Source organism: Protopterus annectens, chromosome 1.part0 (genome assembly GCF_019279795.1).
Source record: "Protopterus annectens isolate FY-2018-M chromosome 1.part0, PAN1.0, whole genome shotgun sequence".
Classification (NCBI taxonomy): domain Eukaryota; kingdom Metazoa; phylum Chordata; order Ceratodontiformes; family Protopteridae; genus Protopterus; species Protopterus annectens.
Window position 1 is genome coordinate 371,472,499 of NC_056725.1, and position 27,631 is coordinate 371,500,129.

At 43.4% G+C, this 27,631-nt stretch overlaps 1 protein-coding gene across 3 annotated transcripts in view; it reads left to right on the forward strand.

Annotated features, from left to right (window-relative positions):
• PEX3 (peroxisomal biogenesis factor 3) overlaps nucleotides 1-27,631 on the forward strand; it is a 988,587-nt gene that overhangs the window by 177,684 nt on the left and 783,272 nt on the right. For all 3 annotated transcript variants that reach the window (XM_044060125.1, XM_044060118.1, XM_044060109.1), the window contains exon 3: nucleotides 7,906-7,987. In XM_044060125.1, coding sequence (XP_043916060.1) covers nucleotides 7,906-7,987 — 82 coding nt within the window. The remainder of the gene's footprint in view (nucleotides 1-7,905; nucleotides 7,988-27,631) is intronic.

Sequence of the window (27,631 nt, forward strand, 5' to 3'; positions counted from 1 at the left end):
TTTCTTGTCTCTCCTTTGTGTGAGCCAAAGTCTTTTTTTTCTTTTCTTTGTTTTCCAGAAGTTGATTCACATGTAGAGGAGATGAACAATAAAAAGGAAAAGTTTTGACCATTTACTGGTGTAAAATTACACACAACGCAGTCCTCCTTTCTAAAGGACACAGAAGTACCAGTGAGGGTCTTGTTTCCATTGGCTAAAGCAGAGTCAACATATTACTGGAAGTCAAATGCACAAGAGCCATGTGATATGGCTGCTGCTGGAATGCTTGCATCCATAGTCCCACAGTAGGTATTGAGGGACTTCCTTTCTTGGAGGTAGTCATGTCATGACCTTTCCTGGCTATCTCCACATTCAGGAGTTGATCAGGGGAGTTTATGTCCACCAATAATTTTGATTGTCCCTTACCATGGATGGGTAATGAAGGAAAATAATTTATTGTTTTTATGCTTTGCAGTTCTCCCCATCTTTAGTCAAATTTTCTAACTACCCACTCCCATTACAGAACCATCCATTCCATTTCAGAAGACCATTGTTGTTGTGGTTCTTCTCGTGGCTATTTTTGAACCCCAGAAAGACTGTGACACAAGACCCACCCTGAATCTCTGTGGTCTGAACCTTTTCATAGCAAGGTGAAAATTCCACATAGCTACCAGCTATTCCATCTTCTACACAATTCTCAACAGAAACCGCCTTATGGTAGTGGTGGTGGTGGTGGGGTTTGAAAACCTTTATATCAACAGAGTGCCACCTTTTCTGTGTCGGTGTCACTGTTTTTTGGCAGCCTCATTCCGGGCCAAAGATCACACAGCATGCATACTGTAAGAATTGGGATTATGATAATTTACAAAATGGTTGGCTAACCCCAGTGCACCCACTTGTATTTTAAGATTTTTTTCCTGATGCTTTGGCTAATTGACCTCACTGTAGGTATCTGTTGCCATGGTTCTGTCTGCCATCCTTTTGCATGAGAGTTTGACAGCATACTGTGGAATGCCAATGTCCTCAAGGACATCTTGAGCTAGATGTTTAGGTGTTCCTCCTCATAATCTGTAGCAGCAGCTCAGTGCATTGGTTGATACTCTGCCAACTTTTTACAAGGCTATCAATTTCTCAGATTCTGATCTCTGGCTACTGTGATCACCATTGCTTTCAACTTGAGTTGGGGAACATACTTTCAGGAAAAATTCAGTTTAGGATCTTTGGTGTTTGGATGATATTCGGAGACTTCTTAATATTTTGAAAATGAGAATGATTTTATGTACTGTAAATAGGTCATTTAGTTTGCTGCCAAATGACTACATTATGATTCAGCCAGATAATATATTAATACTATGGTACATCAATAAGCAGGAGTAGGTCCTGTCAGCTCTACGGGAAAGCCATGTTTTATAGGACTGGGCCATTATCTATAGCTTGTCACTGATTGTATCCCTAAGTGTCAAAACGTCCCTATTCATGCTTGCCAGTAATTCCTCATCATAATATCTATCTTTAAATTTACCTATCATTTCATTAATCTATTCCATACATTTATCTATATCAGTATTCAGTCTACTTGTATAAAGAAACTGGTCCTTGACAATTCCCCTAAAAACATGTGGTGCATGCATGCTCCTAAAATGCAAATATATATTCCTGTGTACAGCTTTCTTATAGACAGATGTATGTAATTCATTCCCATCGAATGCAAGTTCTAAAAACTAATATTCGTATCTGACGTGCACATGGAAAATTATAAAAAAAAATCAGTATTATTATTTAAATATTCAACAAAATTAATCAAATCATCATATCCACCTTCCCAAATAAAAACACATAGTCTACAAAATGTTTAAAAAAGCTAACATTATTCAAAAAACATTCTGGACCATTATATACACATTCTTTCTCCCATTTATCAAGCACTAAATTTGCGTAGGTGTTAGCAAGCAGGGTCCCCTTCGCCACACCCGAGACCTGATGATAAAATTTATACATTATTCTCTAATGCAAGTTTGAGTAGCTCACAAACTGTCTCAATCTGTCTACTAGGGAGTGAGTAAACACAAAATTATCATTTTGTGAAATCACTCCCCCTAAACTATTTAAATTTATTGGCCATCCTACTGTATTCCACAGTACCACAGTACAAAAGTGACCACCCCCTTTCAATCTATCTTGCTGTTTTAAACTTAGTGACTCTCCACTAAACCTTAACTTTTTAGACAGGTAAAACTTAAGTTACTTACTTTCACATCTAACTCCTCTAGTGCACACTGCAGTGTTTAGGATAAACCATTTTTTCATCTTACCTTTAAGCATCTGTTGCAAGACCACCAGTTATTGGAGAGCTCAGAGCCCACATTCTGCCTCTCAGTAGTCATCCTGGGATTAGTGCTTCTGTTTTCTCCTGCTGAGAGAAAGAGTGCAGCTGCAGTATTTCCTGGAGATTGCTGATCACCAGAAAGCTTAATAACTACTTTATAGGTGACAGCTTTGAATCTTTGATTATATTCTGATCCTGGTGAGAGTAGGAGCAGAGTGCACTGATTCCTGACTCTTTCTGGTTGGAGAGTGAGTGTTTGTGCTTAATCTACCTGATTGGTCTGGTTACTATTCGAGGCATCTACCAGAAAAAGGCTTACAAGCCTGCAGACCCTTGCATCATCTGGGACAAGACTGTGGATCACCAAACAGGCCGTGGTCTGCTTCTCTTCTTGGGATTGATGCTAACATTTTGCATCTGGTGAGAGAAGAAGCAAAGGAGTCTTATATCCCAACAGAGTGAAGCTTTGCTGAGACCAGCATTAGTAGTAGCCAGGCAGTAGCCATTCATGCGACTCCCCTCTTTTCATTATTCTAGACAAGCTAATTCTTTATTTTTTAGTAAGTACTACTTGATTTCTTTCTAACTTCAGAATATATGCCTAAATACTTCATCCTTAAATTTTCAGGGTCTACATATTAGTTTTCCCTCAAGTGTTTGGCAGTGCTCTGTACAGACTCAGACACCATGAGTGACATTTTTTCTGTAAAAGGAATATATAAGAAAACAGCTCCAGTACTTGGTAATAATGACCATCCCTCCTGGCGTGTCTAAGGTCAGTTCCCTGTGCTTTCTCCTATTAATCTGGTGAACTTGGGCATTCTGAGGCAGTGTAACAAATGCCTCGTGTACACAGACAACCCTCTCATCTTACCTCCTAACACTCAGACTTGTGAGAGATGCACTTATATATCCAAATTGGAAGCCATGCACTCTCAAGACAAGACCGGAATAGCTGGTCGAGTAGAAGCTCAACACCTGCACCACACCACATGCAGCACATAGCCCTCCAGAACACCCACCATCACAGCTCTCACATAAAAATACAAACCACACCCCCACCTTCATGGAGGCTCTCAATAGAAATCTACCCAAACAGCAGAGACCTCCAAGGCAGAAATGCACTCGACCACCACAACACAGCACAAACCACAAGACACATAGCTCACCTACACAGTGTGCCCCTCAACCTAAACCCCTAAGGCAAAACAGCTTGCCCAATACACTAATCATAAGAGACTCAACAGTGAGGCACACCGATGTCCCACTCACTAGGTTGAAGAAGGAGAAGGTAAAAGTCAGCTGTTTATCAGGTGCCAGAATCCGACACATAACACACGCACTCAGGTCACTCTACAATAAGTATGACTGTCACTGTCCATGTGGGTGTGAATTATCTGAGATGCACCTCCCTGGACTACATGAAAAGATACATGGAGAGGCTCGCGGATTATGTGGCCCAGGCAGGTATGACCCTAGCCCTGAGCAGCATCCTACCATCGCCCAGAATGATACTGCAGTACAGGCAGAAAATGATTGACTTCAACAATTGGCTATGTTTCTGATGTCATTCTAAGTGGATCTTCTTGGGATGACATGATTGACAGACCCTGATGCTTTGCCAGAGATGGCCTGCATCTGTCACCCCTGGGTTTCCTGCTACTGACTAAGGCTCTTGCCACCCCTGTAGTGCCTTTTTTAGGTGATGTTCCAAAGTCCAAATTACCACTGGAACAGCTATAAATAAATGCAGTGTGAGGGTCATACTGCTCAATGCTAGAAGTCTAAATCTTAAGATGCACTTGCTCAAAGCACTCCTCAAAATGGAGAACATTGACATTTGTGCTGTAATGGAGATCTGGCTTAAAGCAGTAGAAAGCATCCCTGCGCTACCAGGCTATAACTCATTCCACACCTTTTGGCCTCAGAACATGGACCGAAGCTCCAAAGGCAGTGGTATCTCCATATTCATAAAGGATATGCACACCTCCAGATACTTCAGGTACAACTAACATTGGGTAAGACGGCGATTCAGGTTGTAGCCTGTTATAGGCCCCAGCCATGTCCCATGACTCTCACACCACGTTCCTAAGCACCCTGGAAACTGTTAGGGTCCAACCCAACACTCTCATATTAGGTGACTTCAACTACCCCTCCATCAATTGGGAAAACTAATCATGCACCAATACACTGGCCCAACGCCTCTGGAATTCATCATTTCCAATGCCCTGGACCAGCTCATTCTTACCCCCACTAGAGGAAGCAACATCCTTGACCTGGTTATTACTAACATGGGCAACCATTGCTCTACACTAGTAGTCAGTTCCTCCCTGGTTAGATCTGACCACAAACTAATCACCATGGAAATCCACATCTCGCCCACAGCCCCCCACAAAGGTAACCACCATGAAAAACTTCTCCAAAGCTGACTTTGGGATCCTAAAAACAGAGGTGGCTAACTTTATGGCACCTATGTCAATGGAAAATAGATGCATGACTGCCGAATCATACACCAGTGCACTATACGAACACGTACATAAATGCATGGAACTAGCCATACCCAACAGAACCAAGACGATCTCCTCCAAAAAAAGGAAGCCAATCTGGTGGTCCCCTGCCATTAATAAACTCTACAACAAAAGGAAGAAACTGTTGCAGAAAAAGGTGAAGTCCCAAGACTGGAAAAACTCCCTTATTAGCCTCAGCAAAAAGTTGAGATCCCTCCATCAAAACCTAAGCCAGCTATGAAGACAGAATTGAGGCAGACACTAAAAACGACCACAAAGCCTTCTGTAGTTATATCAAAAATCTCCACTGCAACACCCAGGTTTGCTCCGAGTTACTGCATAATGGTACCTCCTATACCAACAGATATTGCCAACATACTGGCCGACAGATTCAGTCCCAACTCCCCCCCCCCCCCAAAGGACCAATCACAGTACCGGAGGAATGCCAGGCACCCAGCATTACTGCAGCACAGGTTAAAGCTGCATTCTCCAAAGCCAAGAATACAGCTTCCATGGGACCCAACAATATCCCTGGATGTGCTCTACATGAACTACAAAGTGAACTGGCACCACATCTGTCTGCCCTGTTCAATCACAGCCTCACCTCAGGCTTTGTCTCTACTGAATGGCACACTGCTACAGTCATCCCTCTCCATAAAAAGGGAGCAACTACAGACCCTGGGTATTATTGCCTCATTAGCCTAATGAGTCTGATATGTAAGGCTGTGGAGTGCATCATCATGGACCTAATTAACAAGGATATGGGAATCTCCAAACTCTAGATCTCACGCAGTTTGGTTTTGTGAAAGGTAGATCATGCCTACTCAACCTGGTTGGCTTCTTTGAGTCCATCACCAGAGCTGTGGATGAGGGCAAGGCAGTTCATACAGCCCACCTCGATCTGGCCAAAGCCTTTGATAGCATTCCCCACTCAGGAATTATTGATAAACTTACCAAACTAGGCATCAACCCCTATATCACTAGGTGGGTTGCAAATTGTCTCACCGATAGAACCCACAGTGTGAAAGTAGCGGACTCCAAGTCAGACTGCCGACCAGTCATGAGTGCAGTCCCACAGGAATCAGTCCTGGGTCCTCTCCGGTTTGGCATCTACTTCTCAGAAGTCCAGGCCAATGTGGAGGGACTCTGGCTGACCAAGTTCGCAGACGACTGCAAGCTGGGAGCCATTCTCAACTCCACAAGTGATGTAGACATCCTACAGAAAGGCCTCACTGAGACCAATGACTGGTGTCGAAACCATGACCTTAAGTTTAATGCCAAAAATGTGTTGTCATCCCCTTTGGGAAAAACTCCGTTCCCACTAATTACCACATTGATGGGAGCCCACTGAACACTGAAGGCGTTATAAGAGATCTGGGGACACAGGTTGACCGCAACCTCTCCTTCGACCACCACATTGCCACTGTGGTCAGATAGTCCTATGTGGCACATCACACCAAGGGTTTTGCTTCCAGGAAGAATGAGATCATTATATCTCTCTACTCTTCCCTCATTAGGCCAGTAATCGAGTATAATACCCCATTTGGCATGTACCTCACTAGACACATGCAACAGCTGGAAAGGTCACAAAAGCACCTCACGAAGAGGATCCTAGGCCTTAAACACATGTCGTACATGGACAGACTCAAAAAACTCCAGCTATTCTCTGTCTCATATCGTCTATTAAGAGGTGATCTCTGCTTGACTTACAAAGCCATGTCTAACTCAGCTCTGTTAGAAATGTTACATCTAAAAAAAATCCCAATCCCTCCACACCACATGCTCCAGAGACCTCAACCTTGTTACCACAATCAACAGAACATGCTGGAGGGACAGGTTCATAACCCAGAGACTGCCCATGTTCTGGAATAGACTTTCCATACATGTCAAGCAGAGCACCTCACTGGCCCTCTTCAACAGAAATCTTGATGAGTGGATGGGAAATAGAAAGTTCACCACGGTGATCACTCCAGTGGCTCTACTTGATAGAGGCAGTGAGAACTAACGTCAGGCGGCATGATGCCAAGGCACTTCTATGGGCTAGGCTTGTAAAGGCTCCAGGGCTATTAGCGTAGTACACACCTATGAACCTATGATCTCTGCTATACTCTACTACCTCTGCCATCTTTTAAAAATAAAGAATATTTGTGGCTGCTACTTTTTGTTTTCTTAAATACAGTAGTATATACATTTTTAATTTAACTCAGAATTCATTTTGAATGTTTGTTGGTGGTTTAGTTTTGAAAAAAGTGTCATTTTCATAGGCGACTAAGGAACTTTCTAAAACAAATATTACTAAAGAATGCTTTTGTGTTAACAGACATGTAGTTAGCAAATACATTTGCTAGGCCATAACCATTCAGACATTTGCTAGCTAGCTTGATTCATGTGAAAGGTTTTTGAATATGACTACAGGAAACTTGCCAATAAATTGCAGACGTTGCAGCCTTGTAAAGTAGTCTTTGCAAATGTGCTTGTCAGTAAACCAACTCCCAAATATTGCTCACTTGGCTTAAATGTACTTAACACTATTTTTGTAATACTTGAGTATTAACACATGTTTTTATTGTCCTATTGTCGAACTGAGAATATTTTTCATACAATGCCAAAGCTATACAAAAGAAAAAAAATGTCTGTAGTGCTCTCATCAGTTGTGTGGCAGTGTTTGTATATTTGATTGCAAAATATACGGAAACAAATATGAAATTTCTGAAACGATTCCTCCTTGATAGCATTTTTCTTTCAAATCTATGTATCATTTTCCATTCTGTATAATGGCATCATATGAAGAAAACAATGTGGCCTTCTTGTATCTGCTGGATTGTGCTTTAATTTATAGGCTCAAAGTAATCTGTCATCTGGTTCTTCAGATAAGTATGTAATTGGGTTAGTTTGGAAATGTATGCATTATATCATGGAAGTAAACCCCACTTTCGTGATGACATAAGTTAATTCAATGGATTAAACTTTAAAACTTAAATTTGTTGTAGTTGCATACTTGGATTAAACAAAATCATTGTTGTGTCAATATCTTTGAAATTATAACAAGGAGTGATATGCACCTATATAATGTTCTTTTTTTTTTATTTCCAGTATTATCAATGCTTCCTACTCTAAGAGATGCAATAATGCAGCCCCTTAACTCAGAAAGTCTTACAGCTTTACTTAAGAATAGGTGAGTTTTTTTTTCTGTTTCTTGTGTGCTGTCTCTAGAGATAGTGTTACTGACATACGTGTTTGCTGAATGCTGACTTAATTATCTCATAACTGCACACAGATACGATAGGAATGGTGATAAGGAAGAGCAGTGGGATTTTTACAAAGTGGAGTTGATGAGAAATGGTGCCAAATATAAATTTTGGTGCGGTGAAGATGTCTTGTAGCTCTACTACAGGTAATGGGTGGGTGTAAGCAATTCTTTAAGCAACTAGCACAGATTGAGAAGATGGGGATAAGGTGGTGGCATGGGTGAATTTGTTGTTGCGGTACAACCAAGATTGGACAGGAAGTACAGGAAGAAAGAGCGAAAGGGTTGTGAAAAGGAACTGTCCTATTGAATGGGTGATCAAGGGTTTTGGATATTTGGAAGATGAAGAACAGGCAAAGTGGGAGTTCACTTTTTCAAGGAAGAAGAACAAGCAAGAGATAAGGCTCATGTTCTTCATGTTTCACTGTTGCAGTCATCACATTTGGGTTATCTGCTTGCAGTAGCCCTCAGTCGGCCTGATTATCAAAGTCTTGGGTCCTGCGTCGGTTGCTGTCTCATCTTCCATGATGTCAGGTAGTCAGGGGTATAAAGCATGCAGCCGACACCATTACATCAGTCTTTCTTGCCTTGCAGTGCCCGAAGTAGAAGCAGTTCGCAAGTGCCAGTCGGCCGTCTCCTGACATTTTCGTTTTCGAGTTTCAGATCCAAAGTCTTCAACTTGGCTAAGTACCCCGTTAGGAATCCTTTTTCTTGCTCTACACCGATGTCAGTAAAGTTAACAATTGTATTTCTTGTAGAAAGCAAATACCTCATAAAGATTTTCATTCGTACTGCATTCCTTGCTTAGGCCCAAACCATGACCTCGCTGTCGGTTTTGTGCCTTATTCAAACCTCATACTATTCGTCGTCTGGTCATTTTCACATCTAAATATTTTGGTACTCTGTTCAATTATCCAGAAATGGCTTCGGTTAGCTACCCGACTACCGACATTCCAAAAAACCCCATAAAAATAGAGACAGACCGCATAGGTCCAAAGCTGTCGATGACATTTCTCCTAAGCTAGTTACCAGTTCGCCGGTACTCAGTGAGGTGCTTTCGCAGCCTCTGATACCTGCTACTTCAGCTTCGCAGGCCTCTACTGAGACCCATTCGGAGTCCGGTGTGCAGTGAGATGCTTCTTCGACTGTGGAACCTGCGGATGTCTCTACCGTGGATGGGTCCCAAGCCTCTGTGCAGGCACCGGCTTCTGAGGGTATATGTAGGCCTAATGACTTGCATATTAAACCGACGCCATCTTCTTCTTCAAGGCCTAAAACTCGATCCATGCCTAGAAAACTGACGCCCAGACCGCATGGTCAGGCCCTATGCCTAAAAAACAAATGATAAGAATGGCTGAAGACCTTATTACTCTAATCAGGAGAAGCCACCCTTCCCCTCTAAGAGACTTAGGACTGATTTTCCTTCTGATTCTTCTGATCAGGATTCTGAAGTTTCTGTTTTCCCTGATGACCAGGATTTACCCTTATCTACCTATGAGGATTCTGATGCAGAGGACTCCATTCCCACTGCTTCCCCTCCAGAGGATTTCTCTTTTGGTGAAACCTTGCATACTCTTGGGGACCATTTCCGCTGGGAAAGCCAGGATTACTCTGACTCCAAAAAGATGCTTAGGGAATTCTTACTTCTGCCCCAACACAGGCCTTTAGCTATCTCTCCTGTACTGGACATTGTAGATGATGCCTTCTCTGAATCTAGCCTAGCCCCTGACATTTTACCTCCTGCTCCCAGAAAACCTGATCAGTATTACAGGGTACCCGACTCTCACAAGTTCCTCTTTAAAAATCCTACTGCAGATCCTGAGACCATTTCACGGGGACCCAAGGGCATTAAGGCTACTACTGCCAAAAATCCTACCCCCTCTGATAGAGATTTGAGGGCGCTGGATAGATGAGGTAAGAAGGTATACACTTCTGCAACCTTAGCCATTAGGGCCTTAAACTGCCAGTTTCATATGTTAAAGTATCAGCAGCATATAATTGGATTGCTTAAACAGAAAATGATGATTCCTGACTGTGCTGAAAATAAAGATTTACAGGATTTATTGCATTCTGCTGAACAAGTTGGAAAACATAGTTTGCAATGTGGTTTTCATTCATTAGAGACATCTTGCAGGGCTGCTGTCACTGGGTCTGTACTTAAAGGCATGCTTGGCTTAAGGAGCAATCTTTGCCAGATCATGTTAAAGCTAAATTACTGGATGCTCCCTTATACCAAGACCACCTGTTGGCAACAAAGCAGAAGAAGTACTTAAAAAGATGGAGGAAAAAGCTAAACCTATGCAAACTGTTAAAGATTTCTTGCAAGTACAGCCTCCCAGATTTAGTAGGTATTGGCCCTCTAAGAATTGGTCCTTTCCTGCCTCTTCCAGGCCTTCTCAGTCCAAACCCAAAACCAGCAGAATACCCAGGCTTCAGTCCCAAGGTACTCACAGGCCTAAGAAGTGGGGAGCTCCCACTTCCAAAGCAGGGAGTAGTAAGACCCCCCCATGGTAAACTGTGTCAGTGACTTAACTTTAAACCTTCCAAGCCCTGCTCAACTGACTGTTCCTTTAGGGGGAAGATTGCCCTGCATGCAAGAAATTGAGAACTCATTACCCAGGACAAATTGGTTTTAAATCTAGTTTCCCAAGGATACAGATTCCACCTCCACTCCTTAGCAACCCCAAACGGTTGGCCAGACCTACCCCCAAATCAGTGGGCAGAGGCTCAAAAGCAAGTTCTTTCTCTTTTAAGCATCAGGGCTATTCAACCTGTCCCAGAAGAAGAATGGGGGCAAGCTTTCTACTCAAGACTTTTCTTGGTACCCAGAAAAGACAATTCCTGGCGTCCGATCCTGGACCTGTCCATCCTAAACACATCTTTGGTAATCCCAAAATTCAAGATGCTAACTCTTCATCAGCTGCTTCCCATGCTAGGCAAAGATGCCTGGTTGGCAACACTGGATTTAAAGGAAGCCTACCTACATACCAATAAGGGAATCTTGCAGAAGATACCTACTCTTCAGAGCAGGCTATATACACTGTCAGATGTTCTTCGTGTTTCACTGTTGCAGTCATTACATTTAGGGTAATCTGCTGGCAGGTTGCCCTCAGTCTTGGGTCCTGCGTCGGTTGCTGTCCCTTCTTCCATGACGTCAGGTCGTCAGGGGTATAAAACATGCATCCGATGCCATTACATCAGTCTTTCTTGCCGTGCGGTGCCCAAAGCAGAAGCAGTTCGCAAGTGCCGGTCGGCTGACTCCTGAAATTTTCGTTTTAGAGTTTCAGAACCAAAGTCTTCAACTAAAAGCTAAGTACCCCGTTTGGGAAACTTTTTCTTGCTCCTTACCGGTGTCAGTAAAAGTTAATAAGTGTATTACTTGTGGGAAGCAAATACCTCATAAGGATTTTCATTTGTACTGTATTCCTTGCCTAGGCCCTGACCACGACGTACGTTGCTGTCAGTTTTGTGCTTTATTTAATCAGCGTACTATCCGTCGTCTGTACATTTTTGCTTCTAAATATTTCAGTTCTCGGTTTTATTATCCAGAAATGATGTCAGTTAGCCATCCGACTACCGGAATACTGAAAAAATGCAAAGAAAAAGACAGAGACAGGCCATTGAGGCCCAAAACTGCCGATGAAGCTTCTCCTAAGCCAGTCACCGGTACTCAGTGAGGCGCTTTCACAGCCCCTGATACCCACTACTTCTGATTCGCAGGACTCTACTGAGACCCATTCGGTGTCCGGTATGCCGCGAGATGCTTCACCTATGGAACCCGCGGATGTCTCTACCTTGAATGGGTCCAGAGCCGCTGTGCAGGCACCGGCTTCTGAGGGTGTATTCAGGCCTACAGACTTGCATATTAAACCGACTGCACCTTCAATACTAAGGCCTAAATCTCGATCTATTTCTAAAAAAACGATGCCCAGGCCACACGTTCAGGCCCCAATGCCTAAAAAACAAATGATCAAAATGGCTGAAGATTTAATTACTCTAATTAGGGGTAGTCAACCCCTCCCCCTTCTAAGAGGTGTAGGGCTGAACTTGACTATGGCTCTTCTGAACAGGACTCTGTTTCTTCTGACTCTTCTAATGACCTGGATTTGTCCATACCTACTTATGAGGATTCTGATGCAGAGGATTCCATTCCCTCTGCTTCTCCCCCCTGAGGATTTTTCTTTTCGGGAAACTTTACATACCTTAAGGGAACATTTCTACTGGGAAAGCCAGGAATTTTCTGAATCCAAAAAGAGGCTTAGGTATTGCCTTCTTCCTCAGCATAGGCCTTTGGTTGTACCTCCTGTACAAGACATTGTTGATGATGTGTTTTCAGAATCCAGTATGGCCCCTGATTCCCTGTCTCTGGCTCCTAGTAAACCAGACAGATACTACAGGGTTCCACATAGGAGGTAATCCATTAAGTACAGAAGAAGTTATTAGGGACCTGGGGACCCAAGTTGATAGTAACCTTTCCTTTGACAACCACATTGCCAAAGTGGTTAGGAAGACCTTCAACATAGCCCTCCTTATCATGAAAGGATTCACATCTAGATCAAGGGAGGTCATTGTGCCCCTTTACTCATCCCTCATCAGGCCCATAATTGAGTACAATGCCCCATTTGGGATGTAACTTACCCGACACCTGCAGCAATTAGAAAGACCCCAAAAGTACCTCACTAAGAGGATCAAGGGACTCAAACAGATGCCATATGCTGCTCGGCTAAAGAAACTCCAGCTCTACTCAGTTGCATACAGTCTACTCAGAGGCGATCTATGCCTGATGTACAAAGCCATGTCCAACCCTGAATTAATGGACATGCTCCACCTCAGAAAATCCAAATCCCTTAGAGCTACGTGATCGAGTGACTTGAACCTCAGCACAGAAATAAATAGGACATGCTGGAGGGACAGATTCATAACCCAGAGCTCCCTTCACTCTGGAATAGAATCCCAGTCCATGTTAGGCAGAGCCTCTCACTGACTCTCTTCAAGAAAAATCTTGACGAGTGGATGGGAGATCGTAGGTTTACCCCGGGGATCACTTCTGTGTCACTACTAGACAGAGGCACAGTAAACACAACCTTAAAAAGGGCACAGTAAACTCATTCCAAGGGGTGGCGAAAGCCAAACACACTCTGGCTAGGCTTGTAAATGCCCTAGGGCAGATAGCCTAGTATGAACCTATGAACCTGAGTTGCACAAATTCCTTTTCAAAAATCCTGTTGCGGACCCAGAATCCATTTCTCAGGGGCCCAAAGGCATTAAGGCTTCTACTGCTAAAAATCCTACCCCTTCTGATAGAGACTCCAGGGCACTGGATAGATGGGGTAAAAAGGTTTATACTTCTGCAACCTTGGCAATCAGGGCTTTAAATTGTCAATTCCATATGCTAAAATATCAACAGCATATACTGGGACAGCTTAATCAGAAAATGATGTTGATTTCTGACTGTGTGGAAAATAAAGATTTACAGGATTTATTGCATTCAGCCGAACAAGTTGGAAAACATACTTTGCAATGTGGTTTTGATTCATTTGAGGCCTCTTGCAGGGCTGCTGTTACTGGGTCTGTGCTTAGAAGGCATGCTTGGTTTAAGGAGCAATCTCTGCCTGATCATGTTAAAGCAAAACTGTTGGATGCTCCTTTGCATCAGGACCGTCAGTTTGGCAATAAGGCTGAAGAAGTTCTAAAAAAGATGGAAGATAAAGCTAAATATGTGCAAACTGTGAAAGATTTCTTACAAGTACAGCCTCCAAGATTTAGTAGGCACTGGCCTATTAAGAACTGGTCCTTTCCAGCTCCTTCCAGAGCCACTCAAGCCAAAGCCAGACACTCCAAAAGCACCAGGTTTCAGTCCCAAGGGACTCTCAGAACTAAGCAATGAGGTGCTTCCACTTCTAAATCTGGAAATAACAAGACACCACCCTATGGTAAACAGTCTCAATGACTTTCCTTTAAAATTACCAAGCACTTACCTCTCAGCCACCCCTTTGGGGGGGAAACTGGCTCTTCATGCAAAAAACTGGCAACTTATAACCCAGGACAAATGGGTTTTAAATATAGTGTCCCAGGGATACAGATTTCATTTCCACACGTTGCCAACTCCAAACGGGTGGCCAGACCTGCCCCCAAATCAGTGGGCAGAGGCTCAGCAACAAGTACTTTCCCTCCTAAACATGGGGGCTATTCAGCTAGTACCAGAAGAGGAAATGGGACAAGGTTTCTATTCCAGACTTTTCCTGGTACCCAGAAAAGACAAATCATGGCGTCCAATTCTGGACCTGTCTACTGTAAACACCTTTCTGGACATTCCAAAATTCAAGATGCTGACTCTTCACCAGTTACTTCCTATGCTAGGCAAGGGTGCCTGGTTGGCAACTCTAGATTTAAAAGAGGCTTACCTGCATGTCCCAGTCAGGGAATCTTGCAGAAGATACCTATGCTTCAAAGCAGGCTACTTGCATTATCAGTTCTCTGCACTGCCCTTTGGCTTGTCTACTGCGCCCAGAGTATTCACAAAGTGCCTGGCTCCAGTAATTGCATTTTGCAGGCAAAGAAATATTCAAATATATCCATACCTGGACGATTGTCTAATTCAGGCAGAAAACCAGGCCACTCTTCTAAACATCTGGCATTTGTAAAAAGGGTTCTAACTTTTCTAGGGTACACCATAAATGAAAGAAATCACAACTGGTAACCTCTCAAAAAATTACATTCCTGGGTGCAAGCTTGAATACAACTGCCCGGATGGCTTTCCTTACGCCAGAAAAGCAAATTAATTTGGTGACTTACTTCAAACAGGTGGCCACAGAAACCCTGCTATCTGCAAGACAAATACTGCAAGCCTTGGGGTTCATGGCCTCCTGCATTCTTTTAATTCCATATGCAAGACTGCATATGAGGAAACTTTAGTGGTACTTAAAAAGTTTATGGAGTCAACATTGTCACAGCTTGGAAACGATTCCTGTCATACTTTGCCTGCGCCTAGAGTTCCTATGGTGGGCAGAGGCCTGCCACCAAAACAAGGGACTGCCATTCACACCACCCCCTGCCACCCAAATCCTAACTACAGATGCATCAGACTATGCATGGGGGGGCTCATCTGGCAGGGAAGTGCATTCAGGGCAAATGGAGCACAAATCAAATGCAACTTCATATCAGTCAAAACAAATGTTAGCTGTACAGAATGTTCTGACAGCCTTCAAGGACTACCTTTATCCCGGACAACTAATGGTAAAGATGGACAACACCACTGTTATGTGGTACATAAACAAGCAGGGGGGTACACATTCCTACCCCTTCTGCAGACTAGCCATGGCATTGTGGAACACGGCCTTGAGCTAACAAGTACAGCTACAAGCTCATTTCCTGCCAGGAAAGCTGAATATTCTGGCAGACGAACTAAACAGAAATCTCATGGACCCACACAAATGGAAACTGGAACCACGGATTTTCAGCAAGTTAACACGTAAATGGGAAGCCCAGACATATATCTTTTTGCCTCACCCCGAAACTACCAATTGGACAAAATTTGCACAAGATCTCCTCACAAAAAAGCCTGGAAAGTGGATGCTCTGTCCTTCAGCTGGACAAACCTTTCAGTCTATGCCTTTCCCCCTCTGCCGCTGCTCTCCAAAGTTCTTCTAAAAGTCAAACAGGACAAACCAAAAATGATTTTGATTGCTCCAGACTGGCCACACCAACACTGGTAACCACTCCTGCGCAGTGTTTTACAAATTTCTCTGTGGCACCTGCCTCGGACACCTTCCTTACTGTCTCAGCAGGAGAGCCAAATTCTGCACCCTCAGCTCCAAACATTGAATCTTGCAGCTTGGCTAATCATTTAAATTCACCTTTGGCATCCCTCAGCAAACCTGTAATGGATGTCATTTTGGAGGCGAGAAGACCTAGTACTAGAAAATCTTATGCTGACAAATGTAAAGATTCTGTGCCTGGAATCAATCTCAAGGGATGAGCACAGCCGCGCCCAATTTACCTCAGATTTTGCAATACTTAACTGAGATGCTTCACAAGGGCCTGTCTTTTTCCTCCATTAAAATCCATGCCTCAGCCATTTCAGCTCATTACAGCACAGATTCCCCCTTCTCTCATCCTCTGCTAAAGCAGAATCTCAGAGGGCCAAAAATATGAGACCACCCAGGCGAGCTCCAACCCCTGCCTGGGACCTTAACTTTGTATTGGAGAAACTCACTCTACCTCCCTTCGAGCCAGCTGCTACTGCAGACTTAAAATTTCTTTCATGGAAAACAGCCTTCCTTTTAGCAATCACTTCAGCTAGAAGGATATCTGAATTACAGGCCCTTATGGCAGTGGAGCCTTTCATCATTTTTCATGCGGACAGGGTGTCACTCAGGACCAATCAATCCTTCATGCCCAGGGTGGTATCCAGTGTAGCTCTTAATCGGTCCATTCATTTGCCAACTTTCTTTCCCAATCCACAGAACAAGGGGGAGCGGATTCTGCATTTATTGGATGTTCACAGACAACTTAGATTCTACTTGGACAGGACTAAATCTCAAAGAAAATCTGAACAAGTGATGGTAGCATTTGCTGCAGGGGCAGAGGGGAAGGCTATTTCTAAACAAACCATTTCTAAATGGATAAGCCATTGTATTCATTTCTGCTATAAACACCATGGAAAACCTATCCCCCAAGGGATCATATCTCATTTCACCAGGGCTGCATCTACTTCTACAGCCTTTCTCAGAGGTGTTCCTACCAGGGATATTCTAGAAGCTGCTACCTGGAGTTCAGTTCATACTTTCACCAAGCATTACTACTTACCAATTTTCTCTAAATCCATAGCTGGCTTTGCCACTGCTGTTTTGCAGGGCCTTATAGCTGGTCCTAATGCTGTATAAATCCATCCTCCTCCCATAGCTTTGGGAATCTAGCCAAATGTAATGACTGCAACAGTGAAACACAAAGAACGTAGTACAGTTGTGTACACTTACCATAAATGCAGATGTTTGTATTCACTGTTGCAGTCCTGGTTACCCTCCCTCCAGCCCCCTGTTTTTCTCTTACTATACCTCTTCTTTATTTTACTATGCTTAAAAGCCCTTTTGGTGTATTTGCTTTTGCTTGGAGGTATATTTTTGTGTTTTTAATTACTTATATATATTTTGCTTCCCATTTGGGGGGCACCTGACATCTGGCGCAGGAAAAACTGATGTAATGTCGTCAGCTGCATGTTTTATACCCCTGACGACCTGACATAATGGAAGAAGGGACAGCAACCGATGCAGGACCCAAGACTTTGTTAATCAAGGCCGACTGAGGGCAACCTGCCAGCAGATTATCTTAAATGTAGTGGCTGCAACAGTGAATACACGCGAACATCTACATTTATGGTAAGTGTACACAACTGTACCTTCTCTGCACTGCCCTTTGGTTTATCTACTGCGCCCAGAGTATTCACAAAGTGCCTAGCTCCAGTCGTTGCATTTTGCAGGCAAAGAAATATTCAAATATACCCATACCTGGACGATTGTCTAATTCAGCCAGAAAGCCAGGACATACTATTAACTCATCTGGCGTTTGTAAAGAAATTGTTAACTTTTCTCTGGGGTGCACCATAAATGAAAAGAAATCACATCTTGTACCCTGCCAACAAATTGTATTCCTGGGAGCAAGCTTGAATGCAACTTCCCAGATGGCCTACCTCATGCCAGAGAAACAAGTTCATTTGACAGCCTACTTCAAACTACTGGCCACAAAGACCCATCTATCTGCAAGGAAAATACTGCAAGCCTTGGGGTTCATGGCCTCTTGCATTCTACTAATTCCATATGCAAAACTGCATATGAGGAAACTACAATGGTATCTAAAAAGCCTATGGTGTCAAAATTCTCAGGATCTAAAATCAATGATTCCTATCATACCTTGTCTGCAGATAGAGTTCCTTTGGTGGGCAGAGGCCTGCCACCAAAACAAGGGGCTGCCATTTACTCTACCCCCCTGCTGCCCAAACCCTAACAGACGCATCAGACTGTGCATGGGAGGCTCACTTGGCAGGGCATTGCATTCAGGGAAAATGGAACCCAAGTCAAATGCACCTGCATATCATTCAAAAGGAAATGTTAGCTGTACAGAATGCTCTGACAGCCTTCAAGGACCATATTCTTCCAGGACAATTATTGGTAAAGATGGACAACACCACTGTTATGTGGTACATAAACAAGCAGGGGGGAACCCACTCATGCCCTCTCTGCAGACTAGCCATGGCTCTGTAGAACACTGCCTTGAGCTACTAAGTGCACCTACTGGCTCAATTCCTGCCAGAAAAGCTAAATACACTGGCAGACAACCTAAGCAGAAATCTCATGGACCCACACGAGTGGAAACTGGAGCCAAAGATATTCATCATGTTGAGAAACAAATGAGGGAGCCCAGAGATAGACCTGTTTGCCTCCCCCCATTACTACCAATTGGACAAATTCTGCACAAGGACTCCCCACAAACAAGCTTGGAAAGTGGATACCCTGTCCTTCACTTGGAAAAACCTGTCAGTTTATGTCTTTCCCCCTCTGCCTCTCCTCTCCAAGGTACTACTAAAGATCAAACAGGACAAACCAAGGACAATACTGATTGCACCAGACTGGCCACGCCAACACTGGTACGTCCTCTTGCGCAGTGTGTCACTGCTGGCACCTGCCTCAGACCCCTACCCTGCTGTCCCAGCAGGAGGGCCAGATTCTGCACCCACAGCTTCAAACCCTGAACCTGGCAGCCTGGCTAATTACCTGATCTTTCCATTACCATCCCTCAGTAAACATAGTGTTGGATGTCATTCTGGAGGCAAGGATGCCTAGTACTAGAAAATCCTATGCTGAAAATGGAAAAGATTCTGTTCCTGGAGCCAAACTCAGGGAATGGGCACAGCAGCGCCCAATTTACCTCATATTCTTCAATACTCAACTGAGATGCTTCACAAGGGCCTTTCCTTTTCCTCCATCAAAATTCATGCCTCAGCCATTTCAGCCCATTACAATACAGAACCATTCCCTTCTCTCATCCACTGCTGAAGCAATTCCACAGAGGGGCCAAAAAGTCCAACCAGGAGAGCCCCTACTCCAGCCTGGGACCTTAACTTTGTACTGGAAAAGCTCACTCTACCTCCCTTTGAGACAGCTGCAAATGCAGAGTTGAAATTCCTTTCTTGGAAAACAGCCTTCCTTCTAGCCATCACTTCAGCAAGAAGGGTGTCTGAATTACAGGCCCTCGTGGCAGTGGAGACTTTCATCATCTTTCATGCAGACAGGGTGTCCCTCAGGACCAATCTCTCCTTCATGCCCAAGGTGGTATCCAGTGTGGCCCTTAATCAGTCCATTTATTTGCCAACCTTCTTTTCTAATCCACAGAACAAAGGGGAACGAATACTGCACTCCTTGGACGTGCACAGACAACTTAGATTTTACTTGGAAAAACTAAACCTCTCAGGAAATGTGAACAGTTGCTGGTTGCATTTGCTGCAGGGGCAGAGGGGAAGGCTATTTCAAAGCAAACCATTTCTAAGTGGATAGGCCATTGCATTCATTTCTGCTATAATTACCATGGAAATTCTACCCCACAGGGGATAAGACCACATTCAACCAGGGCTGCATCTACTTCTACAGCCTTTCTCAGAGGTGTCCCTACCAGGGACATCCTAGAAGCTGCTACCTGGAGTTCTGTACATACCTTCACCAAGCATTACCACTTGCCAGTTTTTTTCTAAATACAGAGCTGGCTTCACCACTGTAGTCTTGCAGGGCCTTATAGCTGGTCCTAATGCTATCTAATTACCTCCTCCCATCCTTAGCTTTGGGAATCTACCCAAATGTGATGACTGCAACAGTGAAACACGAAGAACATAGTACAGTTGTGTACACTTACCATAAATGTAGATGTTCGAGTGTGTTGCTTTCCTGGTTACCCTCCCTCCAGCCCCCTGACTTCTATTGACTATACCTCTATTCTTGTTTACTATGGTTAAAGCTTTTTGGTGTATTTGCTTTTTTTGTTGGAGATGTAACCTTGTATCTAATTGCTTCCCATTATGGAGGCACCTGACATCTGGGGCAAGAAAAACTGATGTAATGGCGTTGGCTGCATGCTTTATACCCCTGAGTACCTGACATCATGGAAGATGAGACAGCAACCAATGCAGGACCGAAGAGTTTGATAATCAGGCCGACTGAGTGCTACTGCAAGCAGATAACCCAAATGTGATGACTGCAACAGTGAATACACTTGAACATCTACATTTATGGTAAGTTTACACAACTGTACTTTTTGGTTTATGATAGATAAGGTAGTGGTGGGGAGGTAGTGGATAATAGAGGAACCAAGCATATTGGACAGTGCACATGTGAAGATAATTTGGGATTTAGGATAAAGAGAGGATGAGACATAGGTGTGGAATCCATGGAACTGAAAGGTAGTTGAGGAATACAGGTGGTCAAAGAAAGGGTAGTGAAGGTTTTGGATAGTAATGGGGATATGAATCAGAAACATAAGGAGATAAGATGGAAGGAATATATCGCTGTGTAGAGTTGGAGTTATAAGGAGGATAATAATACTGTATATTTACTTTATTTATTAAGGCATATCTAGTGGCCTCATCAAAGGACTTTCAGGTAGCATCCTTGGCTTGGGGACTATTTTTTGGCTGCATGGTATTGTGGTCTGCACAAACTGGGAGTTGTTTTGTCTGAGCCCATCTCAGAGGATTGCCATTATTGGTGCAGAGGAGCCTAAATTTCATTTTGGTCATTCCTGTTCACTGAGAGGACAAAGAAGGTCACGTCTGTGACATTTTCGATCTGGAGACATAAGATGGTTCTGGTATTTTCTGTTACGAATGCCAACCATGATTTTCAAGATTACATTTTTTATGCCTGAAGATGCCCAAAGATGAGAGCATGTTGCACTGAACAGTGAGATGAGAATAGTCAAAGCGTCACCATTCTCCTTAGATGTTATTCTTGTGTTGTACCAGTGCCAGCAGATTTTGAAGTGGTGGACAGTCACCACTATTTTTATTGTGGATTTTCACTTCCAGCAGCAGAACTCATCTCAGAACTCGACAGTGTTTTTTTTTTTCAGTATAAGGATAGTAAGCCTGCCTCATTTTCTCTGTGGTCTGAGCAAGCAGATACTATTAAGGCAAAGGGGGGCGCTGTATATCAACCACATGGAGCATTAAGAAGTTTTTCTTGCCCTCTCTGCTGTGAGGTGGGGAACGAGCTGAAGCCATTTAGTTTCCTGCCTTGTCCATACCACCAGTCTGTGCTGTACTATACGAACAGGGCTTTACACATTGGTTATGTTCCTCTTGTGCATAGAGGCGGTGAGTGTCTCACTTTAGGCCATAACACAGGAATATCACCCTTAGTCATTCACATTTCAGGAAACTTTGTGAATCACAGCTTCAACCCTCTTCTTACATATATACAAATATTTCAGGCATGGGCAATAATGCCTGTCTAGCATGCCAGTATACCGAAACAGTTATTCTCTTAATAAGTGGCGGGGTTAAAAATATCTAAACTAGTGCTTGGTTAAATGTAATTTGGTAGTCCATTCCCTGCATCAGCTACTCTGTCAGAGAACACATTAGTATACCTCTCATTCCTACACAGGAATACATATTCTGCATAGGTTGCCTGATGATTCTCTTAATACTTTTTCATAACCCCTGAACATTCCCAGAGTTAATGATCTCTGAATGCCCTATATACTTGAATAAGGTCTCCTCTTAAATGCCTATATGAGACACTGTACAAGTTCAGATATTTTAGTCTTTTATAGTAATTTTAAATGTTCACATCCATGTATGCCCTTGGTACGTTTCTGCTGTACTGTTTCCAGTTTACTCATAGTTTCCATAGTGCTATTCCATACTCAGGTTTGGGTCTAATGTAACTAACAAACAATGATTTCATCATTTCTGGTTTCTTAGATAATGGTTAATGATAGCTGTATAACTATTATTAACCATTTGGTTGGTATGGTTAGACAAACTCAAAGCTGGATCTACCCATATAACCAGGTCCTTAAATGATTCTACAGTTTCAATTACTGTGTGCTGTATTAAATATTCACCTTTCAGTCTTTTTGTTGTTGTGTCTTTTGGCTTTTCCCGGTTAGGGGTCGCCACAGCGGAACTCCGGTCCACTAATGATTGGCAGTAGATTTTTACGTGCCGAGTTGCCAGCCCTGACGCACCATCTTCAACGAAGGTACACCCATTCACGCAAGTTCACCTTTCAGTCTATGCCTCCAGAATATTTAGTTAGCTTAGTTTTTGATGCATTAATCAGCATATTATTCTCCTGTACCTAAATGTTCAGTTTTGTCAAGTTCTTTTTCAGATATGCCCTATAAATACTACATGTAGTCAGTTTATCTGTTTTCATGTCATCTGCATACAGACTGTAGAACACCTTAGATTTGAAAGATAGACCTGAAAGATAGAATCTAAACAAGTATGAGCATTACAGAGCTCTCTGGGACACCCTGACTGTAACCTGGAATTTTAACTGTCCAATTGCTGTATGATACTTGCCATGTCCTGTTTGTAAGGCATGTTCTCAAGATTACTTCAGTACCTAGTTCTAATTTATCAGTGTTTTGTGAATGATCTTATCAAATTATGAAGTTAAGCTTATATTAAATTGCATCATAGCATGATTTTCCATTTATAGCAGTTATTTTATTGTTGTAGAACATCATGTTAAAGGTAGATGTTCTTCGTGTTTCACTGTTGCAGTCATCACATTTGGGTTATCTGCTTGCAGTAGCCCTCAGTCAGCCTGATTATCAATGTCTTGGGTCCTGCATTGATTGCTGTCTCATCTTCCATGATGTCAGGTAGTCAGGGGCCGACGCCATTACATCAGTCTTTCTTGCCGTGCGGTGCCCGAAGCAGAAGCAGATTGCAAGTGCCGGTCGTCCGACTCCAAATTTTCGTTTTTGAGTTTCAGAACCAAAGTCTTCAACTAAAACTAAGTACCCCGTTGGGGAAACTTTTCCTTGCTCTAAATCGATGTCAGTAAAAGTCAATAATTGTATTTCTTGTGGAAAGCAAATACCTCATAATGATTTTCATTCGTACTGTATTCCTTGCCTAGGCCCTGACCACGACCTACCTCACTGTCGGTTTTGTGCCTTATTTAAACCACAAACTATTTGTTGTCGATATATTTTCGCTTCTAAATATTTTGGTACTTGGTTCAATTATCACAGATATGTCTTCGGTAATCCACCCGACTACCGACATTCCGAAAAAATGCAAAGATAAAGACAGAGACAGGCCGCCTAGGTCCAAAGCTGCAGACGACGCTTCTCCTAAACTAGTTGCCAGTTCGCCGGTACTCAGTGAGGCGCTTTCGCCGCCCCTGATACCCGCTACTTCAGATTCGCAGGCCTCTACTGAGACCCATTCGGAATCAGGTATGCCGTGAGATAATTCAACTGTGGAACCTGCGGATGTCTCTAACTTGGATGGGTCCGGAGCCGCTGTGCAGGCTTCTGAGGGTGTATTCAGGCCTACTGACTTGCATATTAAACCAACGCCATCTTCTTCTTCAAGGCATAAAACTTGAACCATGCCTAGGAAACCGACGCCCAGACCGCATGCTCTGGCCTCTATACCTTAAAAACAAATAAGAATGGCTGAAGACCTTATTACTTTAATCAGAGGAAGCCAGCCTTCCCCCTCTAAGAGACCTAGGACTGAATTTGCTTATGATACTTCTGACCAGGATTCTGAAATTTCTGTCTCCTCTGATGACCAGGATTTACCCTTATCTACCTATGAGGATTCTGATGCAGAGGACTCTATTCCCTCTGCTTCTCCCCCAAAGGATTTTTCCTTTGGAGAAACCTTGCATACTCTTAGAGAGCATTTTCACTGGGAAAGCCAGGATTACTCTGATTCTAAAAAGAGACCCCAACACAGGCCTTTAGCTATCCCTCTTTTGCTAGACATTGTTGACGATGCCATTTCGGAATCTAGCTTGGCCCCCGACTCTTTACCTCCTGCTCCTAGAAAACCTGATAGATATTACAGGGGTGTTCTTCGTGTTTCACTGTTGCAGTCATTACATTTGGGTAATCTGCTGGCAGGTTGCCCTCAGTCGGCCTGAATTCCAAAGTCTTGGGTCCTGCGTCGATTGCTGTCTTCTCTTCCATGATGTCAGGTCGTCAGGGGTATAAAACATGCATCCGACGCCATTTTCTTTAGTCTTTCTTGCCGCTCGGTGCCCGAAGCAGAAGCATTTTCACAAGTGCCGGTCGGCCGACTACTGAAAAATTGAGTTTGAGTTTCAGAACCGAAGTCTTCACTAAAGCGAAGTACCTCGTTGGGGAAACTTTTTTCTTGCTTTTTACCAAGTTAATAATTGTATTACCTGTGGGAAGCAAATACCTCATAAGGATTTCCATTTCTACTGTATTCCTTGCCTAGGCCCTGATCACAACGTGTCTGGTTGTTGGTTTTGTGCTAGATTTCACCAATGCACTATTAAGCGTTGGTATATTTTTGCATCAAAGTATTTTAGAAACAGATTTAACTACCCAGAAATGTCGTCGGATAGTAATCCGACTACCGGAGTACATAAAAAACGCAAGGAAAAGGACAGAGAAAGGCAGTCGAGATCCAAAACAGACGACGAAGCTTCTCCTAAGCCAGTCGCCAGTTCGCCGGTACTCACTGAGGAACTTTCGCAGCTCCTTATACCCGCTACCTTCGAGTTGCAGGCCTCTACCGACACCCATGTGAAGTCAGGAATGCTGCAAGATACTCAAGGTATTGGACCGACGGATGTATCTCCCTCAGATGGGTCCGGAGCCGCCGAGCAGACACCGGCTTCTGAGTGTGTATTCAGACTTCATCATTTGTATATAAAACCGACGACAGCTGCAAAACCAAAGACAAAAGCAACTTCTAAAACTAAAAAACTGACGCATGAGCCCCATGCACAGGCATCTATGCCTAAAAAACAGATGATCAAAATGGCTGAAGACCTTATTACCTTGATCAGGGGTTCCCATCCCCCTCCAGATAAGCGGCCTAGGCAAGACACTGATTATGAATCTTCAGGTCAGGTTTCTATTTCTTCCGATTCCTCTTCTGATTAGGAATTGTCTATACCTCCCTATGAGGATTCTGATGCTGAGGAGTCTATTCCTTCTGCATCTCCTCCTGAGGATTATTCATGTGGAGAAACCTTGCATACCTTGAGGGAGCATTTTCACTGGGAGAGTCAAGATTTCTCAGAATCAAAAAAAGAGACTCAGAGATTTCCTACTTCTCCCTCAGCACAAACCTTTAGGCATCCCCCCTGTTTTAGACATTGTGGATGATGTATTTTCAGAGTCAAGCTTGACCCCTGACTCCTTACCTCCAGCTCCCGCTAAGCCTGACAGATACTACAGGGTACCTGACTCACATAAATTTTTATTTAGAAACTCTGCTGCTGATCCTGAAACTATTTCACAGGGCCCAAAGGGAGTTAAGGCCTCAACAGCAAAAAACCCTACACCCTCTGACAGAGATTCAAGAGCAGTAGACAGATGGGGAAAAAAGGTGTATACTTCTGCAACCTTGGCAATCAGGGCCTTAAACTGTCAATTTCATATGATTAAGTACCAGCAACATGTTATGGGATTGCTGAAACAGAAAATGATGTTGATTTCAGAATGTGCAGAAAGTAAAGAATTGCAGGAATTATTGCACGCAGCTGAGCAAGTTGGAAAGCATACTTTGCAATGTGGTTTTGATTCTTTAGAGGCCTCTTGCAGGGCCACAGTTACTGGATCTGTGATTAGGAGGCATGCCTGGTTAAAGGAACAAAATTTACCTGATCATGTTAAAGCTAAATTGCTAGATGCACCTTTACAGCATGATTCTGTTTGGTATTAAGGCAGAAGAGGTCCTAAAGAAAATGGAAGACAAAGCTAAGTCTATGCAAACTGTTAAAGACTTCTTACAAGTGCAGCCACCAAGATTCAGTAGACACTGGCCTACAAAAAATTGGTCCTTTCCTGTGTCAGACAGAGCTCAAAGGGGCAAATCCAGGCGCCTTAAGGGTTCCAGATACCAGGTGCAAGATTCATACAGGTCAAAGCAATGGGACACTTCCACCTCCAAATCTGGAGGAGATAAAGCGCAAACCTACAGAAAACAAACCCAATGACTTCCCTCTGCCTACACCAAGCACTTATCTTTTGGCAGCACCCATACGGGGAAAATTAGCACTTTTTGCTCAAAATTGGCAGTTAATAACCCAGGACAAGTGGGTACTAAACATTGTATCACAGGGATACAGATTCCATTTCCACACTCTGCCACTGGCCAACCATTTGCCAAAAAATCAATGGGCAGAGGCACAGAAACAGGTTACGTCCATCCTGGATATGGGGGCCATTCAGGCATTACCAGAACAGGAAAAAGGGCAAGGTTTTTACTCAAGGCTGTTCTTTGTACCCAGAAAGGACAAAGCCTGGCGGCCAATACTGGATTTATCGATTTTGAACACATACCTGGACATTCCAAAATTCAAAATGCTGACTTTGCAGCAGATTCTGCCCATGGTGGGCAAGAATGCTTGCCTGGTGACTTTAGACCTAAAAGAGGCATACCTGCATGTCCCAATAAGACAATCGTGCAGAAGATACCTCAGATTCAAGGCTGGCTTAATGCATTACCAATTCTCTGCCCTGCCCTTTGGCTTATCTACTGCACCCAAGGTCAAAGTACCTGGCACCAGTAATTGCATTTTGCAGACAAAGAAGTATACAAATATATCCTTATTTGGACGACTGTCTCATTCAAGCAGAGAACAAAGATGCTCTTCTTCGACACCTGGCGTTTGTGAGAAGGCTTCTAACATGCCTAGGGTACACAATAAACTAAAAGAAATCACAACTGGTACCCTCTCAAAAGATAACATTCCTGGGTGCAAGCTTAGATACAACTGGCCAGATGGCTTACCTCATGCCAGACTGACTACTGACTTCAAACTGATGGCAACAAAGACCCAGTCTTCTGCAAGACAAATTCTGCAGGCTCTGGGCTTCATGGCATCCTGCATCCTACTAATTCCATATGCAAGACTGCATATGAGGAAACTTCAGTGGTACCTAAACAGTTTATGGAGTCAACATTCACACAGTTTGGAAACAATGATTCCTCTCATTCCCTGCCTGCAACAAGAGTTTCTATGGTGGGCAAAGGCATGTCACCAAAACATAGGACTGCACTTCACTCTACCCAAACAACAGATGCATCAGATTATGCCTGGGGGGCTCACATGGCAGGAAGATGCATTCAGGGCTTATGGGCACCAAAGCAAATGCATCTGCATATCAACCAGAAAGAGATGCTAGCTGTTCAAAATGCCCTAACAGCCTTCAAGGACTTACTTCATCCAGGACAGCTACTGATAAAGACGGACAACACCACAGTCATGTCGTACATAAACAAGCAAAGGGGCACACACTCCTACCCCCTTTGCAGATTAACCGTGGCACTGTGGGACACAGCTTTGACCTATCAAG